The sequence below is a fragment of the Orbicella faveolata genome, unplaced genomic scaffold (genome assembly GCF_042242905.1).
Source record: "Orbicella faveolata isolate gen_17 unplaced genomic scaffold, um_ofav_v1 contig_15, whole genome shotgun sequence".
NCBI lineage: Eukaryota > Metazoa > Cnidaria > Anthozoa > Scleractinia > Merulinidae > Orbicella > Orbicella faveolata.
This window is the reverse complement of record NW_028301542.1, coordinates 532,202-552,448: the sequence shown is the minus strand read 5'-3', so window position 1 is coordinate 552,448 and position 20,247 is coordinate 532,202. Positions and strand designations below refer to the sequence as shown.

The 20,247-nt window shown below is 38.0% G+C and overlaps 2 protein-coding genes and 1 long non-coding RNA gene across 7 annotated transcripts in view; 2 read left to right on the top strand and 1 right to left on the bottom strand.

The window, feature by feature from the left end:
* Positions 1-20,247, top strand: part of LOC110069062 (uncharacterized) — a 72,049-nt gene that overhangs the window by 29,431 nt on the left and 22,371 nt on the right. The window contains exons 3-5 of one of the 5 annotated variants that reach the window (XR_016206647.1): positions 9,776-9,838; positions 18,560-19,414; positions 19,652-19,910. Coding sequence is in view for 4 of the 5 variants with exons in the window: in XM_089287767.1 (XP_089143893.1) it covers positions 593-600; positions 9,776-9,838 (71 nt within the window). In the remaining variant the exon portion in view is untranslated. Of the gene's footprint in view, positions 1-272; positions 601-9,775; positions 9,839-18,559; positions 19,911-20,247 lie in introns of those variants that run through there. The other 4 variants (XM_089287766.1, XM_089287764.1, XM_089287767.1 and 1 more) reach the window with 4 other exon arrangements.
* On the top strand, positions 10,024-14,241 carry LOC149113053 (uncharacterized). Its single transcript, XR_016206649.1, has 2 exons — positions 10,024-10,468; positions 11,214-14,241. It is a non-coding gene; the product is annotated as an uncharacterized LOC149113053 (long non-coding RNA).
* LOC110069059 (protein Wnt-10a-like) lies at positions 10,145-19,183 on the bottom strand. Its single transcript, XM_020776517.2, has 4 exons — positions 19,044-19,183; positions 18,673-18,941; positions 17,269-17,531; positions 10,145-11,892 (listed from the first exon to the last, which is right to left on the bottom strand). Exons 1-4 carry the CDS (start codon positions 19,118-19,120, stop codon positions 11,416-11,418), a joined length of 1,086 nt encoding a protein of 361 aa, XP_020632176.1. The 5' UTR covers positions 19,121-19,183; the 3' UTR covers positions 10,145-11,415.

Sequence of the window (20,247 nt, the reverse complement as noted above, 5' to 3'; positions counted from 1 at the left end):
CTCAATACAAAATATTTGGGTATTTAAGTTAATTGCTTTCGCTAAAAGCCTACGAAATGACGTAGAATCAGTCTGATATTGACTGAAATACAATGTGAGGTCAAGATAAATAAACCCAAGGTGTTTGGGCATTTCCGTAGCCTATTGATATCGTGGGCGTGTTTTCACAGACAAAAACAGTGTTTAACGTTATTGATGTCGTAAAAGGAATCCGACGACGTGGACGAATTGTCAAGGAATGACATCTGTGACAACCCTGTGTGCTTGAGCGTATAATTTAATTGCTATCGTTTAAAAGGATGTGCTAAGCAGTATAACTAGCAACTTCAGTTTGACGTCAAGTTGTTTTCATTTTGACGTCTGTTGTTCGTTTCCAGAGTAGTGGGGATGAAAAGGTGGAGCTCCTGTCACTGTTTAATGATAAATGCAAGGGCTTGTTTGATACATGAACTTCCTTCTTCAAATAACATCAAATTCCTGGTTGGTAAATTAACCTACATAATAAAAAGGATTCAAAATTACTTTTAGGAGAGGCAGGGCGAGCTTTGTCTGAGGATATTAATGCATTTTTCTACTTCAGATCGCGAAACATATGCCCAAGTAAGATTACATTTGTTAGGAAACGATTTACATGTTGCCATTGAACTTATTTTAAAAGTACTGTTCATCTATTGTCCGTTGTCAGAGCCTTAATATACAACTAAATAACTCTTTGTCAAATACGGTTTCTTATTTTCTGACAAAAATGCTTCCCCTTAAATTTTGCTCACATACAGTGAGGAGTGAAAAATTTGCAATCTCCCTTAAGCAACCTTCTGGCTTAAATTAGTGAAACTCAACCTTTCTTCCTGCAAGATTATTTCTGGAGACTACTGGTTTATTCTAGTTTTATGTATTGGACTGGATTTTGTACTTTCACTGTTATGTGTGCCATAATTATGAGACAATGTTATAGTTCACCTAATTTGTCATGAGTATAGTTTTGCCTCCTGCTCCTCCAGAGGTTTGCAAGCTGAATAATGTAAGCATTGGATAGTTCACGAGAACGAACTGAAGGGACCTGTATAAGAACTGGTCTATAAAGACTAAGATCAAAACATTTGCGTGTACAAGTTGTGGGAGACACTGAGTTTAGGACTACAACTTGCCTCAAAGAGCATCTACTTTTATTTGTCATAGAAAAATATTATATATTTTTCAATTTCACGAAAGTAGCACTTACGCACACTTTTATCTTAACATCATTGTAGATGTGACTTTAGGCAGGGTTTACAAATGGTCTTCCGTATGGAATGTAAACGACAGCTTTAATTTGTGTATGAACCTAACATTTGAAGGACAAGAGTACAACAAGATATGTGAATTAATTGTTGAAGTTAAGTTAACTCACAAACTGTTGAAGATAATATGATGCATGGATGAAGTGAATATCAGGGTAACACTTGACTAGTATTTAATGGCAAACTACTGTTCCTGCACCAGAGACGCTTAACGGTTCAAGAGTATCGCATATCAGCTTTGTTTTTTAGCGTGAAGCATCGCTACTCCCTCAGCTCTTGAGGGATGAGTTGCTGGTTTATTATAGGTTACTTCTCGACAATTAAGCAGGCTTTCAGTCAAAAATTCAACGGCACCATTCTCTGGGTGGCGATAGGCAGTGAGATTAAAGAGTCTCTGCTCAAGAACTCAACACAAAGGTAATGATTGGCAATTATCAAACGCTTCGTCTCCACAAATCAAAGAAATAACTACCAAACTATTTGTGGTAATCGTACAGCTTTCAATATTTTTTGGAAAACACACCATATAATTTATAAAAGTATACATACTTGCAAAACTAACTAGTCTGCCTTTGTTGTATCTCTACCATCACCTTGAAGATGTTGTCAAATGTCTGCTCCATTTGCTGAAGAATAAGTCACTGGGATTGTCAGTATTCTGTGCATTCTCCCTCAAGCTCCATTGTCATATGTTTGCATACACTGCAACTTTAGAGTTTCTCTGTATTTTAACTTGTCTTACCAATTTGTTGTTGTTTGATCTAACTTACTTACATACGGCTTTGATTTCTTTGATTACAGTGGCTCTCCCTCTGTCAGGGACAGTCTTGCCCACCTCTGGACACAGAGCCGTGTAAATAAGCCTTTTAGTCGCTTATTTTTATACGCTCCATGAATCAATCTGGTCCATGTAGAACCAAAATGACACAGAGCTTTTAGCAGGGAACAACTTTGTTTGGATCGACCCAACGTGCTACTAAGAATATCGCTAAACATTTGTGCTTCGTGATCTTATGACCGAGTACATTCTAGTCGTAATATTCAATTCATGTGGAGTCTCGCCATATAAATTATTCCAAGTGAAACTTTGCGACACAAACAAGTAATTCAAGGCAAAGGTAATGATCAAAACAATAGAGGCTATTCAAATTTGAAGGAGGACAATGAATCTTTACGAGTGGATTCTCCTCAAGGAGCGTTTAGGTATTGATCATCCAGAAGGAGAAACTCATTTGGTGTTAGTGACACAGAAAACAGCAACCCCCAAAAAAATGGCTGCACTTTTAGAAATTCTAACTACCCAAGCAGAGAGGTTTATTGTATTTTCCCGTCTTAACAGCTATCTGAATACCGATCGTGATCGGGCGACCCATAATTTTTATTATTAATAATTATTTCAACCGAAACCCAACAAATACTGTGTCCCGTTAGAAATACCCTTGTGAAGCTTAGTATAGCTGAATTTATATGACGTAACAAAATATACCCTTAAAAAAGGTCATGCAAGAATTGCTTGTTATGAAGGGACTATACATGCAAAGAAAAAATATTGTCACTGAATTTAACGCAGACGGGACTGACAGATATAAATCATCGATCAAAACAGCCTGGCTTGAATTGGGATTCCAAGCCCAGTTTAAATTTTCAAAACCTTATGGTTTATAAACGTTTTTAAAAAGTTGCATTTTCTTTTGTTTTATTGATGTCAAAACGTTCTCGTAGTCATTTTTGCTGCAAGTGTTAGTTAAGTAAAATACACTAAAAAGGGAGAAAATGCAGCCCCTTAATGTTCGTGTTTGCATTCTTTCCACCTGGCTGACTTCGTCTGGACCATTCTAATGCATGGGTTTGACTTAAGTACTAAAAATAGATACAACATTTTAGTTTCAATCTTAAAATAACCTTCTAGTTCAATATCATGCATACTTGTCTAAGGGACTTCAAATCTCAGTGAACACGTTGGAAGACCACGTTTTATATCCAACACGTGTGATGGCACACGGAACGTGTGATGGCACACGGAACAGTTCATTACGGTGACCGCCTTTGATTGATTGACCTAGTTAGCGACTCGTGCTGAATACCAGGTCTTGAAATTCTAAAGTAAAAAAGGTGTAGTGTGCTAGGTCCATGTTTGAAACTCATTATTCCAAGAAATTGTTAAATCCATCCTCATGATTCGGGCCATTGGGACTTTGAGGGGAACTCAACAAAATCATCGAATTAAGTTAAACTTCTAGTTTGTTTATTTGTTTGTTCGTTTCTTTGTTTGTATGCTTGTATAAATAAAAAATGAGTGCTCTTGGCTGGTTTTCATGTGTATTTCAATTGAGCATCAATGCTTCGTGACCGAGACAGGTTCTTATACTGCTTACAGCCTTATGTGTATTTATAATCCCGCTTTGATGAATGTTATGTAACAGTTGAAGTTCCTCTTTGATGAATATCTTTTAACTTCGGATTGCTCAGTTTTGCTGCCAAAAACAACACTTTAATTCTTTACCACGGAGAAAGAGCATAGACGAACATCGATCTCAGTCAGCATTTATCTAAGCCAAACTTTTAAATAGTGTTCATCTCTCTTAATAAACCCATTTTAATACAGCGGACGACCGAAGGGGAGTGTATATTGAGATGTGTATATTAGACGTGATGTCTTGTTCTTCTCGATATTCTAACACATTCTAGCCTCCCTAGTAGTCCACTCATGCCTCCTCTAGTAATTTCTCTGTTATGGTGAATCTCGATTAGCCACACACTGGTACACAGGGTCAGATTTTGTCGCGGGACTTAGGCATAGCTCAGAGGGGCCTCTGTTGTTGGCAAATCAAATAATCACTGAAACTTCTCTTTCGTTGCTTTGCCAAGATCCCAGCATTTTACCACGTAGTCATACGTTCTTGGAATAACGTATTTACTTCAAAGAAAAATATAATCTGATGACAGGAATGAAGAGGGGAGAACAAAAACCATTTTCAATTATGGGTATTATTATTCTAAAGCTTGCCAATGCTGAATATTTTAGCAAACCAGCTGTGTCTATTTGTGCACCAGCCGGATCGATTACATAACACAGCTTCACAACACTAGATATCGTTTGTTTCGGTGAGCCCAAGGAGTGGTTATCCACGACAACGTCGTGTCAGAAAATTATTCTGCAACTTCTAAAGTTATTCTAGCTCAGAACACGATAAAGAACATTTCCAAGGGTAAATCATTCAAATATAATCAGAGATGAAAGGCTGCTGAAAAATGGGGAAAATCTCTATTAAGTCGTGAAATCTTATCTAAAATCTTTCACTGGATGACATTTTTCACAACTTGGAAGTGAACAAACCATAGCATCCTCGGTAGTCAGTCAAGTTACCTTTTAATTCTGAATTGTAGCTCAATTCAATAAACTGATAATTCTTAATCAAACCTTGCGAACTCTAACCGATTCCCTCTTGCTCCGGTTTCCACTAGGGTCTCGGTCCACTCCAATGTCTCAGTTTGATTTCATAGTTTTTCATTTTTTCTTGATGATGGAACAGTAACTAGAACGCCAAAGACGAGATATGTCGTAGCAGATACAGCCCTTTTAATGGGTCACACTCTAAATAGTTCTTGTTCCATTATAAAATCTGAAACATTCAATCATGTGGAAATGTCGCCCATCAAAACTTTATGATTTGAAAAGGCCATAATTTCTTTAATAGTTTGACTTCTCTCCCGAGTTTTCTTTATGAGCAAATAGACAGCGAGGCGCCGTTACGTTAGTGATAGGTCATTAAACACTCTTTAGACACTCTAAATGTTTGCGGTCTAAAAGTTACAATGTTAGTGCCATGTTATGTAACTTTGAACCAAAACTTAAGTCGGCTTTTTCCTTTTTTAAGAGCAACACGTGAACGATTGTGTTCTAAAAGTCGGGGTACAAATTGGGTCTACGGATTTCCAACAGAACAATCTAAATGTTTACTTAGAACAATTCTCAGTAGAACTTCGTGCAACCTGAAGAAATTAAAGTTAGCCATATTTCGCCAGTCAGAGTCAAATCACCTCAAAACCGGTCTTAAGTCCACGGATTTTAAAATATTTCATGCAAAAAGAAAGTTCGAGAACATGCTTAAAAGATGAATAATTCCGAAAAATCCGCTTTCTCAATAGTCAGTTTAATTGCCTGTCTGATTTTAGGGTATAACTATCTAGCGCAGAACTGCTTTGTCGAATTAAACACCAGACCAGGTATTTTACATACTTAGTGTCTGTAAGGGCCAAGGGTGAAATTCGTTCCGCCTGCCTAGTGTTTTAATAACACCGGCGACGGCACACAAAGCTTGGTTTGTAAAAATAGCTTTGTCAGCGACTTTCCGACATTCAAACATTGAGGTTCAATTAAACAGATTACTTCAGTTAACACTTTTTTGGATAATAAATTTTAGAAATTACTTGCCGCAATGCTTTATTTCAAATTTAGACGGCTATTCATAGCTTCTTAAAAGCTCTTGAAACCACAACGAGTAGGCGGACCTATATTAAACAATATACAAAATACTTTTAACTTAACTTGCTTTTAGCCAAATTAGAAGAGTCCTTCAGGTCTTTTTTAAGCCAAACAATAGCAAAACTTACTCTGATTCCTTATCAATGTGACAAGATTTTAATCTTCCTAAATGGAGTTTCAAGGAAGGAATAACAGCTTATATGTTTGCTGTTTTAAAACATTGCCTTCCTTTCGGACGAAAAGGCGGCTATATCTATTAGATGGAAGTTGTACTTTGAAAATAAAAATATGTAAACAATGTCTGCTTTCGTAGAAATGCTTTTTAGCGACCCTGAGTGTTAGTAACATAAATAATCTATCAGACCTATTTTTGATTTACATGCACTATTACCGCCGACATCTTCACCAGACTAGGAAAAGTCGAAAGACATCATATAAATGATTAATAAGTCAGAACAAAGTTATTATATAACAGGTCTAATTATGACATAATAGGTCTAAGCGGCCTAAAAAATACGCCTATGATGGACTATTTTCAGGTTGAAATATTCTATTTACTGAAAACAGTTGGCAGGATCAACTTTTTTTGTCAACATCGGAAAAGTTAGTTGCAAATGTTTTAGATTTAGCTCGTCGTGTAGATTACTTTTAAGAAAAAACTCATTCGTGATGCCATCCTCAATGCTTTCAAGCACTCGAGATCATTGTTGTTAATATGTCTATAGTTTTGAATATTGTCTAAGTAATGGATCAATTATGAAACTATCCTACTTAGTAGTTTTGGCACGTACGCTCAATTAAAATGCAAAAAAACATTACACCTTCATTTCAATCTCTGTTAATGGAGATTTCAGGCGCAACAGTCTAAGAAAAAGATGCTTATTAATTGATTTGTGTTTAAAACAATCTTGAACTTTTGGGAGTAAGGCCAATGATGCAGCGAGTGAATAGCAAACTGTGCACCCAGTCTCAAATTGCTCGCCGTCGTTATTATCACGTAAAAGAACAGTTTTAAACTACTATACCTCGACGATAGGGCTATATTGTTCACAAATTGTAAATTACAGGGACATAATACTATCAACACATAAACATGGAGCTTGACAGACCAGGGTGGCTTTTTCCAGACAAATATTTTAAATTTTTTGAGTCGCAATTTTAAATTAGAAACATCTAGACTTCCAAGAATAGCATATTATTTCATTTTCTTTTCAACTGCTGCCATCAGCGTTTTCAGTTGGGGGAACTTGACCAGATTAGAGAAAAAAATTGCAGTCATGAATAGAATGGGTCCACAGAACATGAATTATAGTAACAGTAATTTTTATTGATATATAATAAGTTTACAAGCTTTAGCAGCTCGCAGCTAGCAAAGTTATTCTGGGTGAGCTACTATTACTTTAACAGTATTATCTAGTTTAATTAAAAGAGAAAATAAGAGAAAAAAAGAAATAAAAGAAATCTGAGTAAATAACCAAAATTAAATCAAAATATTGCACAAAACATATTATAAAAAAAAGTAGCGAAACATGATTGGCATGATACAGTAGAACGAGTTAACAATAATAATCGAAAAAAAAATGGAAAAAGAGGACCTTGTGCTGTAATACCGTGCCTTAAAACAGTTATTGCCGTTTCTAATGAGTACACAGTGTATATTCCAGGTAAATAAAGATATAGGATTATGGCTCAGCGTTATATTTCGTAGATAAAATCTAACTATACCTAGAAGAGACGTAAGAAACACTAATAATGTATGCCCAGCAAAACCGTTAAAACACAATTTATATCCTTGAAAAATATAACAGGCTCGCTGGCCGGTATAATGGCCTATAGAATGCATAGATTGCGTGGTTCTCTAAATAGGAAAATGTTCCTTTTAATCAGCACAGATACCCGACATTGCTTTATTAGTTTACGATTTTCTGTGCCACCATCGAGTAACTAAGTGACCGTTTATTCACATTGTCACTAAACCCTAATGTCAGATAGTGGTAAAATAATGCATTAAAGGGATGTTTAAGAGATCATAAGTGAACTTGTTAGACCATCTTTATGACATAACAGGTTACAAAAGTAAAAATATACTCTGTCAAAAACAGGTGTAATTTTAAGTGCCTAAATAGAGGGCCACAAGTTTGAGAGCGTTTTCACTATTAAGCGCTTAAATAAAGAGATTATGACTGCATATGCTTACACGTACATGTTCGTTGTTATTTTGATTTTCTTTCTTCTTTTTTCCGATTGTGCAGGAACACACTGGAGGAAGATCCTGCACTCTATCTGTCTATTTACTCATGTGCTTTGCTTCTCTTACCTTGATTTCATCCAGTTTTAGTGCACGTATTCCTTGTACTTTGGTCCCAAAACGCTTTTCCTGACTTCCATGATGTCATCACCTCTCTTTCCTCTCTGTCGAGGAAATGGAGGAAGATCCTCTATACTCTATTAACGTGTTTTGCTTATTTTACCTTGATTTCATCCAGTTTTAGTGCATGTATTCGCTGTACTTTGGTTCCAAAACGCTTTTCCTGACGTCCGCGGTGTCAATACCTCTCTTTTCTCTCTGTTCGACATATGTTCTGTATTCCTTAAGCTCTAGCACCCACGAACGAATTATCGTTCTGCTAGCAGTGAAGGAGACAGGCCAAATTGTCACTTAGGAAAGCAGCATCAGCGATATGAACTTGCTGGGTTGACATTTGCCAAGTAACAAGCAACGAGGGGATATGATATTTATACGTCGGTTAATAAGTCACAGATACCTCTGTTGTCTGATAATGCCTGATATTTTAGCATTGTTGTTTACAGCTCGGTATGTCATAGAGACATAGCTGGCTCATCTATAATTTACGTTTAACTATAATTAAGGATGATAATGAAAACAGTTAACCCGCTTTACACTTAATTGTCTTAAAAAACATCCCCTGACATTTACGTCAGTAACTGAGCTGAAAAACAAACAAATATTGACTAATAATGGAATAGTGACGGAGGTTAAGTATAAGAACATTCAGCGCTTAGATTAATTTGCTGTGGCGCCAATTTGCATTGTTCTTTGAGTATAATCCTTTTTTTTTTCAAAATGGTTATTTATGATTTCATAATTAGTGATCTCCATCTAAGAATTTGATTGCTACAGCATACCCTGTTGAAGCTTCTGGAAGTTAAAAGCATAGCTCCGCCCCCCTTTAAGTGATGTTGATCAATATATATACTGAGGCAATAAGTTGAAGGGAGGGAAGAGTGGTTGGTATCATAACTTTGTTTTGTTTGACGTAACGAAGAGTATAAGCTGGAAACATCACGCAGATTAGATACTAGAATTAATTATAAACACGATGTTCAAAACTAGCCTTCGTAAAAGTGACTTTTCTGATTTCCAAAAGCTCTATCTATTACTTCTACTTAGCGTTCTACAGTCCACTCTCTTAGGAGAACTGATATATTTTCATTGTGTAAACCTGCTTCCACTTCTTATGGCCTTCTGTCTTTTAAGTATTTTGCATGCAAAACTTGGAACTCTCTACCTGAGAACATTAGAACGGAGCTTATTTTAAGCGATTTCGAAAGCCTCGTGAAAACAGTCTCCTTTCAGGCCTGATTGTTGATAACTACAGTAGGCTTTGAAAGTAAATTTTTGTAATTTAGATAAACATAGTAGATCTTGTTTTTAAATTTACGATGTGATTTTTCTCACAGATATTAACTTCGTAGCTACTCTGTAAATCCAAGATAAACTTAAGTCATGTATGCATATATGTACTTCGCAATTGAAGCCTTCAAGGGCAGAGTTTAGCACAATACATATATTACGATATGTAAGCTTTTTAAGTTCAAAACACTAGTTAAGTGCATCGCTATCTTCGGTTTCTTATCATGAAGCGAGTACGTGAATTTGTACTCCCCCCTCTCCTGTTGAGAAGAACCACCAGGGTGGGGAAAAGTACTGTGAGAGTGAGATGTCATGTTCAGTAACATAGTAGTGACTCCTGTCCACCCCTGCCAGGTGCTGTTTGGCTCAGACGCTAATGTCCGACGTGTTACAGTACAGAGCGAGAAGTGAATTCAGGTATGGTTAAGCTTTTACTTTAAATGTAGGTGAAGGGGGGTGTGTTTGGTCATAATTTTCAGGAGATGAGGATCGGGGTCAGAGCTTAACCTGCCTTAGTTAGTAGGGGGGCTCTACATAAAATCCGTTTGTAGTTATGACAGAATATATCTCCATGTGAGGCTCATTTTTCAGCTCCCCCCCCCCCCCCCCAACCCGCACCTATCCTGATAATTATTGCACAGATCCAGAAACATGAGAGATAGCATACTCATATTTGAAAAATAAACGTTACCATCGTTACCATAAGGGAAAGCGCGAGGTTCGTTATATAATTAGTGTATCTCTTTTTATTTGCTGTGTTTATTAACAACTATTACCGCTACTTCTGAGGGATCGTTAATTTTTTATATTCATGGCTGATTTTCACACTCTGAGTTCAGCTGCTTTGCAGCTACTTTTCGGAAATGTAAGTTTACATGTCAGCAGTCTGCACTCTGTGTCGCCACTCTCTATGTCATCGTGTAAGTTCAATTCTTTGTTTAAAATATACGACTTGATTATATCTACCGTAGGTATCATTGTTATGGTTCTAAAGAACATATTACATTACATTCTGACTTATATCCGGTGACATATGACTGTCGACGAGTCCGCAGATCAGTATCGCGGACTCGTGTCATAGGTTTGAACCCTATTCTTTGAAGACTGAAATTTGTTCAGTTTTCTTGTTGCTCGGAATATTTTCTCCAGCAATAAATGCTCTGGAAGATTAAAAAGTAACAATTGAAACACAAGGAATATTTCAACTTACTTTGAAGAACAACATAAAATTATTCTACTTGCTGAACTATTTTGGGAATGAGAAAGAGATTGGACGTTAGTCAAAAGTTATGTTAATGATTTCACTGATTCTTTTATCAAGAGTGATGAACATCTTATTTCTCCTTACATGTCAATACGTCGTCAAGCACACAGGTAATGAGATTATAGAAAATCATCAACGAAAAAAGATCATCTTATCACTAAATTCTTAACCCTTATTGATAAGGACAAAATTCTCGAAATTTATATTAAACTGAGTGAGCCAGGTTCCCTGGCTGTCATGCTTGTAAAATGAAAGGCAACTTAACCTAAACTTGGAGCTTCTACAAGAAGAACTTTTACAAGAATAAAAACTCTCCCTTTAATCTTTATAACTAAAGTTTGGGAGGTGAAAAACGCGGAAAGGTTTTAGGTGTCAAATCTTCTGTTCTCTATAAGGCCTCGTGATTTGACTCGATCCTTTCAACCTGTGGTCTAAAAATGAACAATGCAAAGAGAGATAACTCAGGCTTCTTGGGACACCTCACAAGCTCAGCAACGTAGAATATGCACAGATGCATATATGATCGAGGAGGCTGTTGCAGGCGTTAAGAGTGTTCTACCAATTGTCCAGTATTTCGCATATGCATCGTGACAAGAAGTAACTCTTGACCTCTTCATCTTAAGACTACTGTTTTGATATGTCAAGGAATTCTTCCAAACAATACGGTGATAAATACAAATAGAAACCAGCACTGAGGACGAGAATTCGTGTGTAGCTGGGCATTGCGTTATCATTTGCAGATCGTTACCCACGCATTCTCCACACAATCGTCACACAAGACATAACAACACCAGTTAAAGTGGCACCGGCACCTCCTTGTGATTGTCCTGTGCACGGTGTTGTAGCCTCGTTCGCAGCAGAGAGTGTTACAGTTGTCTGATCCCAACGAATCAACCTTGCACGCTCTTTCTTTAGTTCCTGGGACGCTAAGAGTGCTGTCTTTCTCACAGTACGTCGGAGAGTCTTCAAAGTAGACCAGGTCTCTCTCAAACTCGTCGCGTTTGATTGCCTTTGTTTTTCGCTGAAGGGGTCGTAGTTTGCCGCGGTTTCGGTTGCTAACTCGAATCTGTGTGGCATAGTCATATCTCTCTTTGAGAATGGTCCCCACCTCGCTGAATTCTGCAACAGTCTTCCAGCAGGTTTTCAAACTACAAGAACCGGAGACTCCCATACATTTACACCTGGTCTTCCTACGGTCAAATACTGCCTGAAAATGAATTAATCACTCGTTTAGCCACAAAATCGAGTATAAAAGTAAACTATTTCAGTACAGCGATGTCAATTTCAATTAAAGAACCGGTCGCTCGTACCAAACACGGGATTACCGTGTTATAATTAACGATAAGATTATGAGCTCGAGATTTCTATAAAGTGATAGTTGGTGAGCCCAAAGGCCGAATCAGCTATCACCTCATAGAAATTGATTCGTTAGGAACAGCTTTCTTATGGGGTCGCCCTAGCCCAGATGGGGGGAGTCTCCCTTCCAAAACTCAAGTGGTTAGGTTTCTATTGATGATGATACTGTCTTGTAAGAGCTACAATACTCAACACCCAACCAACACCTCTTTCAAGCGGGCGAAACAAGAATTTCCAAAATGCCTCCGCTTCTACTTCTCCCACAATACTCAAATTTGGAATGCGTGCTAATCAAGTTTAACCGCGTAGAATTCATTTCATGAGATTCAAAGCGCAATTTTAATTTTACTGAATTACGAGATGAGATGGAGTGGCTGATGATGCTTTTAAGCCCGATAACGATTTTATCTAGAAATATTAGGGGATTTCAAGAAATCTGAAGAATTCTATAATCCTACTTTATCTTGTGCGTATTCGCCAAGCCATGGGTCAAAATGGATAACAAGATGTATCTTCGGTAACGAAAGTCAAATTTTTTTAGCGTGAAAACTACTGAAACTAAATGGCAGACGACTCGAGAACTAGAGGGTGTTTGAACTCGAGAGAGCCTACCCAATGAATAGGTACAACCGCCGTATTTAGCAGTTCTTTTATTTCCTTTAAATGAATTCAAGTATCAGTAGAATGCACTGAAAAATGTTAAGAGATCAAATAACATGCAGCTACTTGAGTGGAGCTTGGTGAAACACAATGCGAATGATGCAATATTCGTATCATTAAATTACGTGCGAACGATAACTTTAGCCCCTCTGGCCTTTAATCAAACGCCACTGAAACAACAACGAAATATTGACATTGCGATCACATTAGCCTTTCTAAAGGTGTGTGACTTGTCTCCTCATAAACGGTTGGAAAGGTTATAGAGGTCGGTTGAGGTGAAGGACCAAAATCAAGAAATATGTAGATAAAAAAAAAGTCCTGGAAAAGGGCAGACGTTGAACTCTCATTAGAGCATTATTTTTTTCCTGATTATCACTAGAATTATCCCAAAAGGATGTTTTCATTTCTGCTTAACACATTCATTTAGGGATATTAAGTATTTTAAGCTTCAATGTACATAGATTGGCAGTTTCTACTGCCCATATTTTTGTTTTTATGAAACTGCAAAATCCGTTTTAACTGTGCCGTCCGTATTTATCTTCTGATCGCAAAGCCGAACAGTCTCGGTCAAAAAAGAGTCTTAAGCATAAGTTCCATGCATCCTTTTGACTTAAAAAGGCTAAAAGCTAACTAATGCTAATTCGCGTTAACGAGTACTAGTCTTAAAAGGTGCTTAGCCAAGCTGCTTTAGGCGATTATTGAGCTTTTTCTGTATTTAGTACATATTTCACCCCTCGAGTGTACGTATTTACCATATGAAAGTACTGCTCAATAGCTTTCATTTGAATGGTCACACACCAGGGACTTATCCACAGACTTCAAAATGAACCACTTTATACAGCGTAATAAACAGTCATGAAACCACTGCTCAATAGCTTTCACTTGAATGGCCACGCATTAGGGTACCGACTTAAAAGTTAGAACCATCTTGCATAGCGTAATAAACAGTTCTTTATCAAAGTACGCTTCAATAACGTTTATTTGAATGGTCTCAACCAGGAGTTTTATCCACAGACTTAGAAATGCCCTTGCACAGCATAATAGATAATACGTCATAAAATTAAAGTACTGCAAAATGAGTGTCGCTCACAGAATTGGACTGAATTTATCCACAGACTTAAACGTTCAATATCCCTTATGGATCAAATGACCTAGCCAAAGAGTTAACAATCAAAAAACGTGGAATATCCATTTAGAGATAAAATCGCATCTACCTACCTACCGGCATGTGCTAAAACCCAGACGGTGGACTCTGGACGATAGACGATAGACGATGGACGATGGACGATGGACAATATCTCTGACATTCATTTATTTCTCTCAGACAAAGTATAAAATTGTCACACAATCTTTTGCTTTTGTCACGTGATGTTAAAATATTGAACAGCGAAAATTCGAGGACAAAGTTGTGATTGCGAATTGTTCGTCACGCAATTTCACGCATTCCTTCTTTTATCACGCGATGTCACCATGGAATTTTGAAATAGTGCACAGCGAAAAATCGTGCCCGCTCCGCTCCCCACCAAGAAAAAAAAACAAACTTATTTTGACTGGACAAATTTTGACCGCGGATTTTATGTCACGCAATGTCAGTTATTCATTTATTAAATTTTGACAACAAAGTATAAATTTGTCACACAATCTTTTTCTTTCGTCCCGCAATCGATTGCTTTTTCACATGAATTATTCCAGACTGCACGCAGAAATGACGCAGGAGAATCGTAGCCCATACGGCAAACACGTGATATGTTTTTGCATGAGTTGTCGTGGGGTGGGTGTGCGGGGGGGGGGGGGGAAATAAGCAGCCTCACCTTAGTTTTTAAGCTGTTTTGGTGAAGCTTTCCACAAGCGGTCTGCCAGGATTATCGGTGCTTCCCATTACCATTTCGCCCTTCCATTCCTTACGTGTTTCAATTTCATTTTCGCCAGCTCTGAAAGTTTTTATTGCAAGTATTTGAAAACTCCATGGTGACATCGCGTGACAAAAGCAAAAGATTGTGTGGAAAATTTATTCATGTTTATGTACTTTGGCTGAGAGAAATAAATGAATGCGCGACATTGCGTGACGAAAAATCCGCGATCAGAACTTCGCGATAATTTGTCCAGTCTTAATAAGTTATATTTTTGCTCGGGGGAGGGGAGGGGGGAGGGCACGAATTTTCGCTCTTCAATAGTTTAACATCGACGAATAAATGAATGTCAGAGATATCGTCCATCGTCCATCGTCCATCGTCCATCGTCCATCGTCCATCGTCCATCGTCCATCGTCCATCGTCTATCGTCCATCGTCTATCGTCCAGAATCCACCGTCTGGGTTTTAGCACATGCCTACCTACCTAGCATTAACAGTACATTAATTTCTCATTTTACCCAGAGACAAGCATGAATTGATAATCTTTGTAATCTTTTTTGACAATCTGGACCATCTATTGGACATCCCGTATCTTAGTTGCATTTTTTTTTTTTTTATCTTATTCCGTCGGTTGGAGTTAAACCGGCATATTTGCAACGGAAAAACCTCTACAATTATTACTTCTAAAGTTATTATCGATGAACGTTTCAAGCAATGTTGCTAGTTGGTAAAAATTACTAAAAAATTAGGCAAACGATTCATGTGAACCCTTTCTTCCATGTAGTAAATCGATTAAAGTTTCTCTTTTCATACGGGAGTGGCGCGATAACAGCCAGTATCTTTTTGGGCACATCTGGGAAAGTGGACATCAGCCCTTCCATTTCATGTGTCAAATGTAATATTTCATTCTACTGTTATGTTAAGTCGTCATTTGGCTCAAATCGTGTGATACATTACAAAGTCCCGACTAGGTCTCGACATCTGTGTTTGTTTCTCAGTGGATAAGCTCAATGGACAGACAAAGCACTCCTTAGGCAAGGCAAGCCATGTGTGCTAATTAGATTTACAAATGGGTTGCTTTTTCACATGTTTGTTGATAAGACTAGCTTAATCTTGCCCCAATTCTACTAACCTGATGCAAAGCAACTTGAAATGATGTCGGGTCTAGGCTTAGGACTTCCCATAATACAGAGCCCCCTCAAAAATTCGACTAGCATTTTTATGAATGCAATGCGCAACGGTTCGTGTTTAAGTGGCCCGCCAATGTCTCCTTGTTAAACTGACAATTTTGTCGAACATTCTTCTGCTGGGAAAATTCTGCTAGTTATCCTATATTTCTGGTTCTAATTAGATAGGAATTTGCCTGCTGTTTAGAGAGATGCCCCTTTGAACTTCATAAATTGACATAACATGTGCAGAATTCAACAGGCACGAATACTCAGACGTCTTTAAAGACCTATTTAAACTAGCTGAGACAAACTCAGTGGGGCTATCTCTGCTCTTTCATGCCCTTTCTAAATTAGCCAATTATCCAGGCTGTAATATACTTACTGATTTATTGATCTCCGTCGGTTGGTGTTAAAGTTAGGGATAATCATAAAGTAGGAAGTCTTGATCGAATGACGTTTCAAAACAAGTAAAATTCCGCACAGGAAATGAACTATCTTGATGTCAAGGAGCTCAAAGACCTTCTACTTAAATGACAGACTGCGCATCGAACAAGAATCACGAGAAGAAGACCATTTTGCAAATTTCCACCACTAACGCAAAATTCTAGTGGATGGTTGTGTTGTTCTTTGTGGGTGTACCTCCCTTAACAATTTGAGTCACTTTGACGCAAACAAACACTATGACAGGAATTTATTCAACGACTTCCTTTCGTACGAAGATTAATTAACTATTCAATCATGGATTCATTCCATTATAGTTGCGACTCGAATTGAAAGGAATGTGTTAATAACTGAATGACCTGATTTGATATTTTAAAGGATTTATTTTTGAAACAAAGTAAGACGTCGTAAGTGAGACTCAAAAAAAGACGAAATGATGTTCCCGCCCCAAGGAAGAGGTGTGGAAATCCAATTATCAGCTCACGTCCAAACATCAATATTCGCCCAATTGGGCAGTAAGGGAAGTGAGAAGGACAAAACCTCTGCATTATCTAAGAAGTATACTTTGGCAATTTTTTCGATTTAAATTACAATTTTACACCTGGTTAATTGGGTTCCGTGCCTTATGAAATGTGGCATTGTTCTTTAACATATGATACAAATACAATCGTGTCAAATCTATGACCCTGCGTGCAATGTTGAATTGCTAGGCATCCATTTCTGACCAATCTATAATCTTTAGACGATACGTTGAAGGATTAAATCAAAACCACCTCGCAGACGGCGCTAATGGAAAGGTAATGCTAAACTGACAAAATGATAAGAGAAATAATCAACGAAAGTCCATTCTTCCCCTCGAGTTAAAACTTGCACTGAGTTATGTCGTTCAAACACTGAATTGTGAAATGATAAAATTCTACTGTGTACCATTCAAATCATTACTGTCGAGTAGTACTTGCATGTAATGTTGTTGTTTTTTCTTTTATTAAGTGGTATTTTGATAGCTACAAATTATTTATTGGAATTGTCAAAGTTCCTACTTTGACCGAGTGAGTGTCTCTCTTCTACAGTCACTGAGTACAGTTAGATATTTTATGATACCTACCATACGACCAGCTCGGTTGTTATGTAAATTCATCAGGGATTTTATATCAGTTCCTTTTTCTCGAGAATCCATGAACTGAGCTGCAAACTCTGCACCGTAGCCGATGTTGTCACTGCATCCTCCCCAGCTATATCCTGGTCCCTCTCCAGTCACAGAGGCGTCGCATCCACATGTTCCTAGTTTACCCATGCGGCACGCTGTTGCAATTGCTTGTGTCATTCCCGCAGAAATAATGGCATGCACAAAGGCGGTCTCTCTAAATCCTGCAAGTTGATAAATTATAACACCAGGTATTAAGGCATGATTTCGGTTTGCCGTGATCACGGTTGTAACGAAAAACCGGAAATGGTCAGATATGTGGCAGGTGAAGATTTGGGCTAAGATTAAGAAAGAGTACTGTGTACAAAAACTAAAACAATGTGTCTCAAACCATCTGAATGCATAGGACATAATCGAAAGTAAAGCAGCTGTTTACAAAGCTCTGACTTGTCCAATGTTTTTAACATGTGTGACTCATTACGACTCATTGCTTAGTATATGTTGTTGTACTAAAAATTGACTGCAATAATCGAAGAAGAGCAAGAGGTTTTGTGAGGAAGAAAATATGCCCACCGAAGAAATTCCTTCGTGTTTTGGATACCTTCTTGTCATTCCGTTCGGCTTCTTCAGTCGTTTTACACGAAACCGATAAATTTCTAATGGAACGGATTAAGACTCTCCTGATGAGTATCAAGGTCGGTTTCCTGCTTCCATTTTAAGAGGAATTTAAAGTTTCGAGAGGACATTTCATTGCACTTAAACAATGAACCATACAATCTGAATTTAAGTCAATCGGATGAGATTGGTGAAAGTTTACATGTGTCGCAGCGGAGTAAGCTACTTATGTCTGGTCAATTCTTGTACTGGATGTTTACATTTAAAAGAGCTCGTAAACTATGTAGACCTCGTACTTTTGAGGAAGCCATTATAATAATAAACGTTAATGGATTTTTCTGACGAGCTTATTTTCGCCTTTTTTAAAATAGCTGACGAACCTGTTTGTTTACAATGTTTCTTTCTTTCAATTAAGAGCCGCGCAAATTCTAGGAAATTCTCACGGCAAAGCCACAGAGAACTAGAGCAAACGATTAAATCCTAGTTACAAGACAAAGGTCATATGCAAAGAAGTAATGGCGTCCCGTCACTTAACAGTCTCTCTTATTTACTTTTATTTTGATGATTGCTATATAAAATTGATGTTAAAGGTTCCAGCTTGAGATATACTCTTCTACTGCTTTTCTGTTGATCTAAGGGTCGACAAAGAGGTTCTGTTTAAATATTCAGCTCCGAGAAAAGAGAGAGAGGAAGTCGAGAGAGAGAGAACTAACATTATGGCCAAGAGATCTTGCGTGATTGCCTACTCACCTCTTGCTAACAGAGGACTTGTCAGTGGGTTGCGATTCTTGGATTCCAGCGAGGAACAGTTCCATCTGTTGTACGCAAACTGTTTCTTACAATCATGCACAGCCATCTGAGCGCCTTGCAATGCGCTGGCTACAACATCGGCATGTGTTTTACAAAGTTCCAGTTGCTCTTTGTTTAAAGAAGGAGTATTCTTGCAGACAGTGTTTAAGTTCAGTATTGGATCCACCTCCAGCGGAAGACCAGATGTAAAGATATCGTACCCTGAAAGTCTAACGAGCCGGCGTGGCCGGGTTTCATTGATCAGCTCAATCATATATAAATATATCGGTATCTGAACAACTGGAGTGTCAAATGAGCAAAAGGGAACCTACCTTGTATCACTCGATAGTACTTGCATGCAGAGTAAGACGCAAGCCGACGCTATTCTTGCTCGAAGTGAGAGATGCATCGTTACTCAGGCAAACGGGACGGCAAAGGAAATGTCTTAATTGATTGCTCACTACGGTATCTTGGAGCTTGCTGTCGAGCTACTTATGTATGTCGTGTTTCAGAAGAGGACCCCTGCGGCTGGAATAATGATCCAAAGGTGCAGCAAATTTGGAAATCCAATTTCAGCTCATTACTAACAGACCGCCAACCTTGTGAGTGACATTTCAAAGGCCCGTGCTGCAACGACGATCATTGCGCGTGGCACAAGCGAATCATTACGTCGGGAGTACATCAACGATCGTTCATCAGTCAGGTAATATGGTCTCTTTTGGCACGCATTTGAATGAGTGAGGTCGCTTTCCCTTGATGATAGACAAGGAATAGGACACCAAATTAATTACCCTTGTTCAATGAACTTGCGGGGAGACGACCGTCTTGTCCAACCGTCTTGTCCAACCGTCTTGTCCAACCGTCTCTAAGTACATTCATTCAGATTTTCGTATTTTGCCCCGCATATTATGATACTAAGAATGTTGTTTTGTCCGAAAAGCTGCCACGATGACGAACATGGAGCGTCACTAATACACAGACATAAACATTACGAGGCACAAGCAAAGTCTGTGGGGGAGGACCCGCGGAATAAATACGTCATGAGATATCTGTTATCAACAGAAACCACACAGTGTTCAGTAGCTAAAAAGAGTCCGATCAGCTAATTCAATTAGCAGGGTTCTCGATCTCCAGTTAAAACATATTAAATGAAATAAATCCCGTTAATCTATTAATAAACTCGCTTGCGTCAGAGATAATCAGACTTGCTTATTTTATTTCTATTATTATTTCTGTTTGCTTTTTTTGAAAGTTTATTCATGGATTAATATAACGGGATATAGCGGGATTGTCTGGCGTGTTATATCCTTTAAAAGTACATAGCCTCCATGACGAAGTAAAGAAGTTAAATTCGTTGTAAGCACTTGCAGCGGTTATAATCGTGTTACTGGCTTTTTATGACGCAAGTTAATGTTGTTCTCTACCAATTTGTTATTGGATTTCAACAATTTAAGCTAATACCTAAACATATAAGCCAGTTTTCCACGTGGCTAAGCGACAGACGTCTTCTAAATTTGAACTAAAAATCCATCTTTC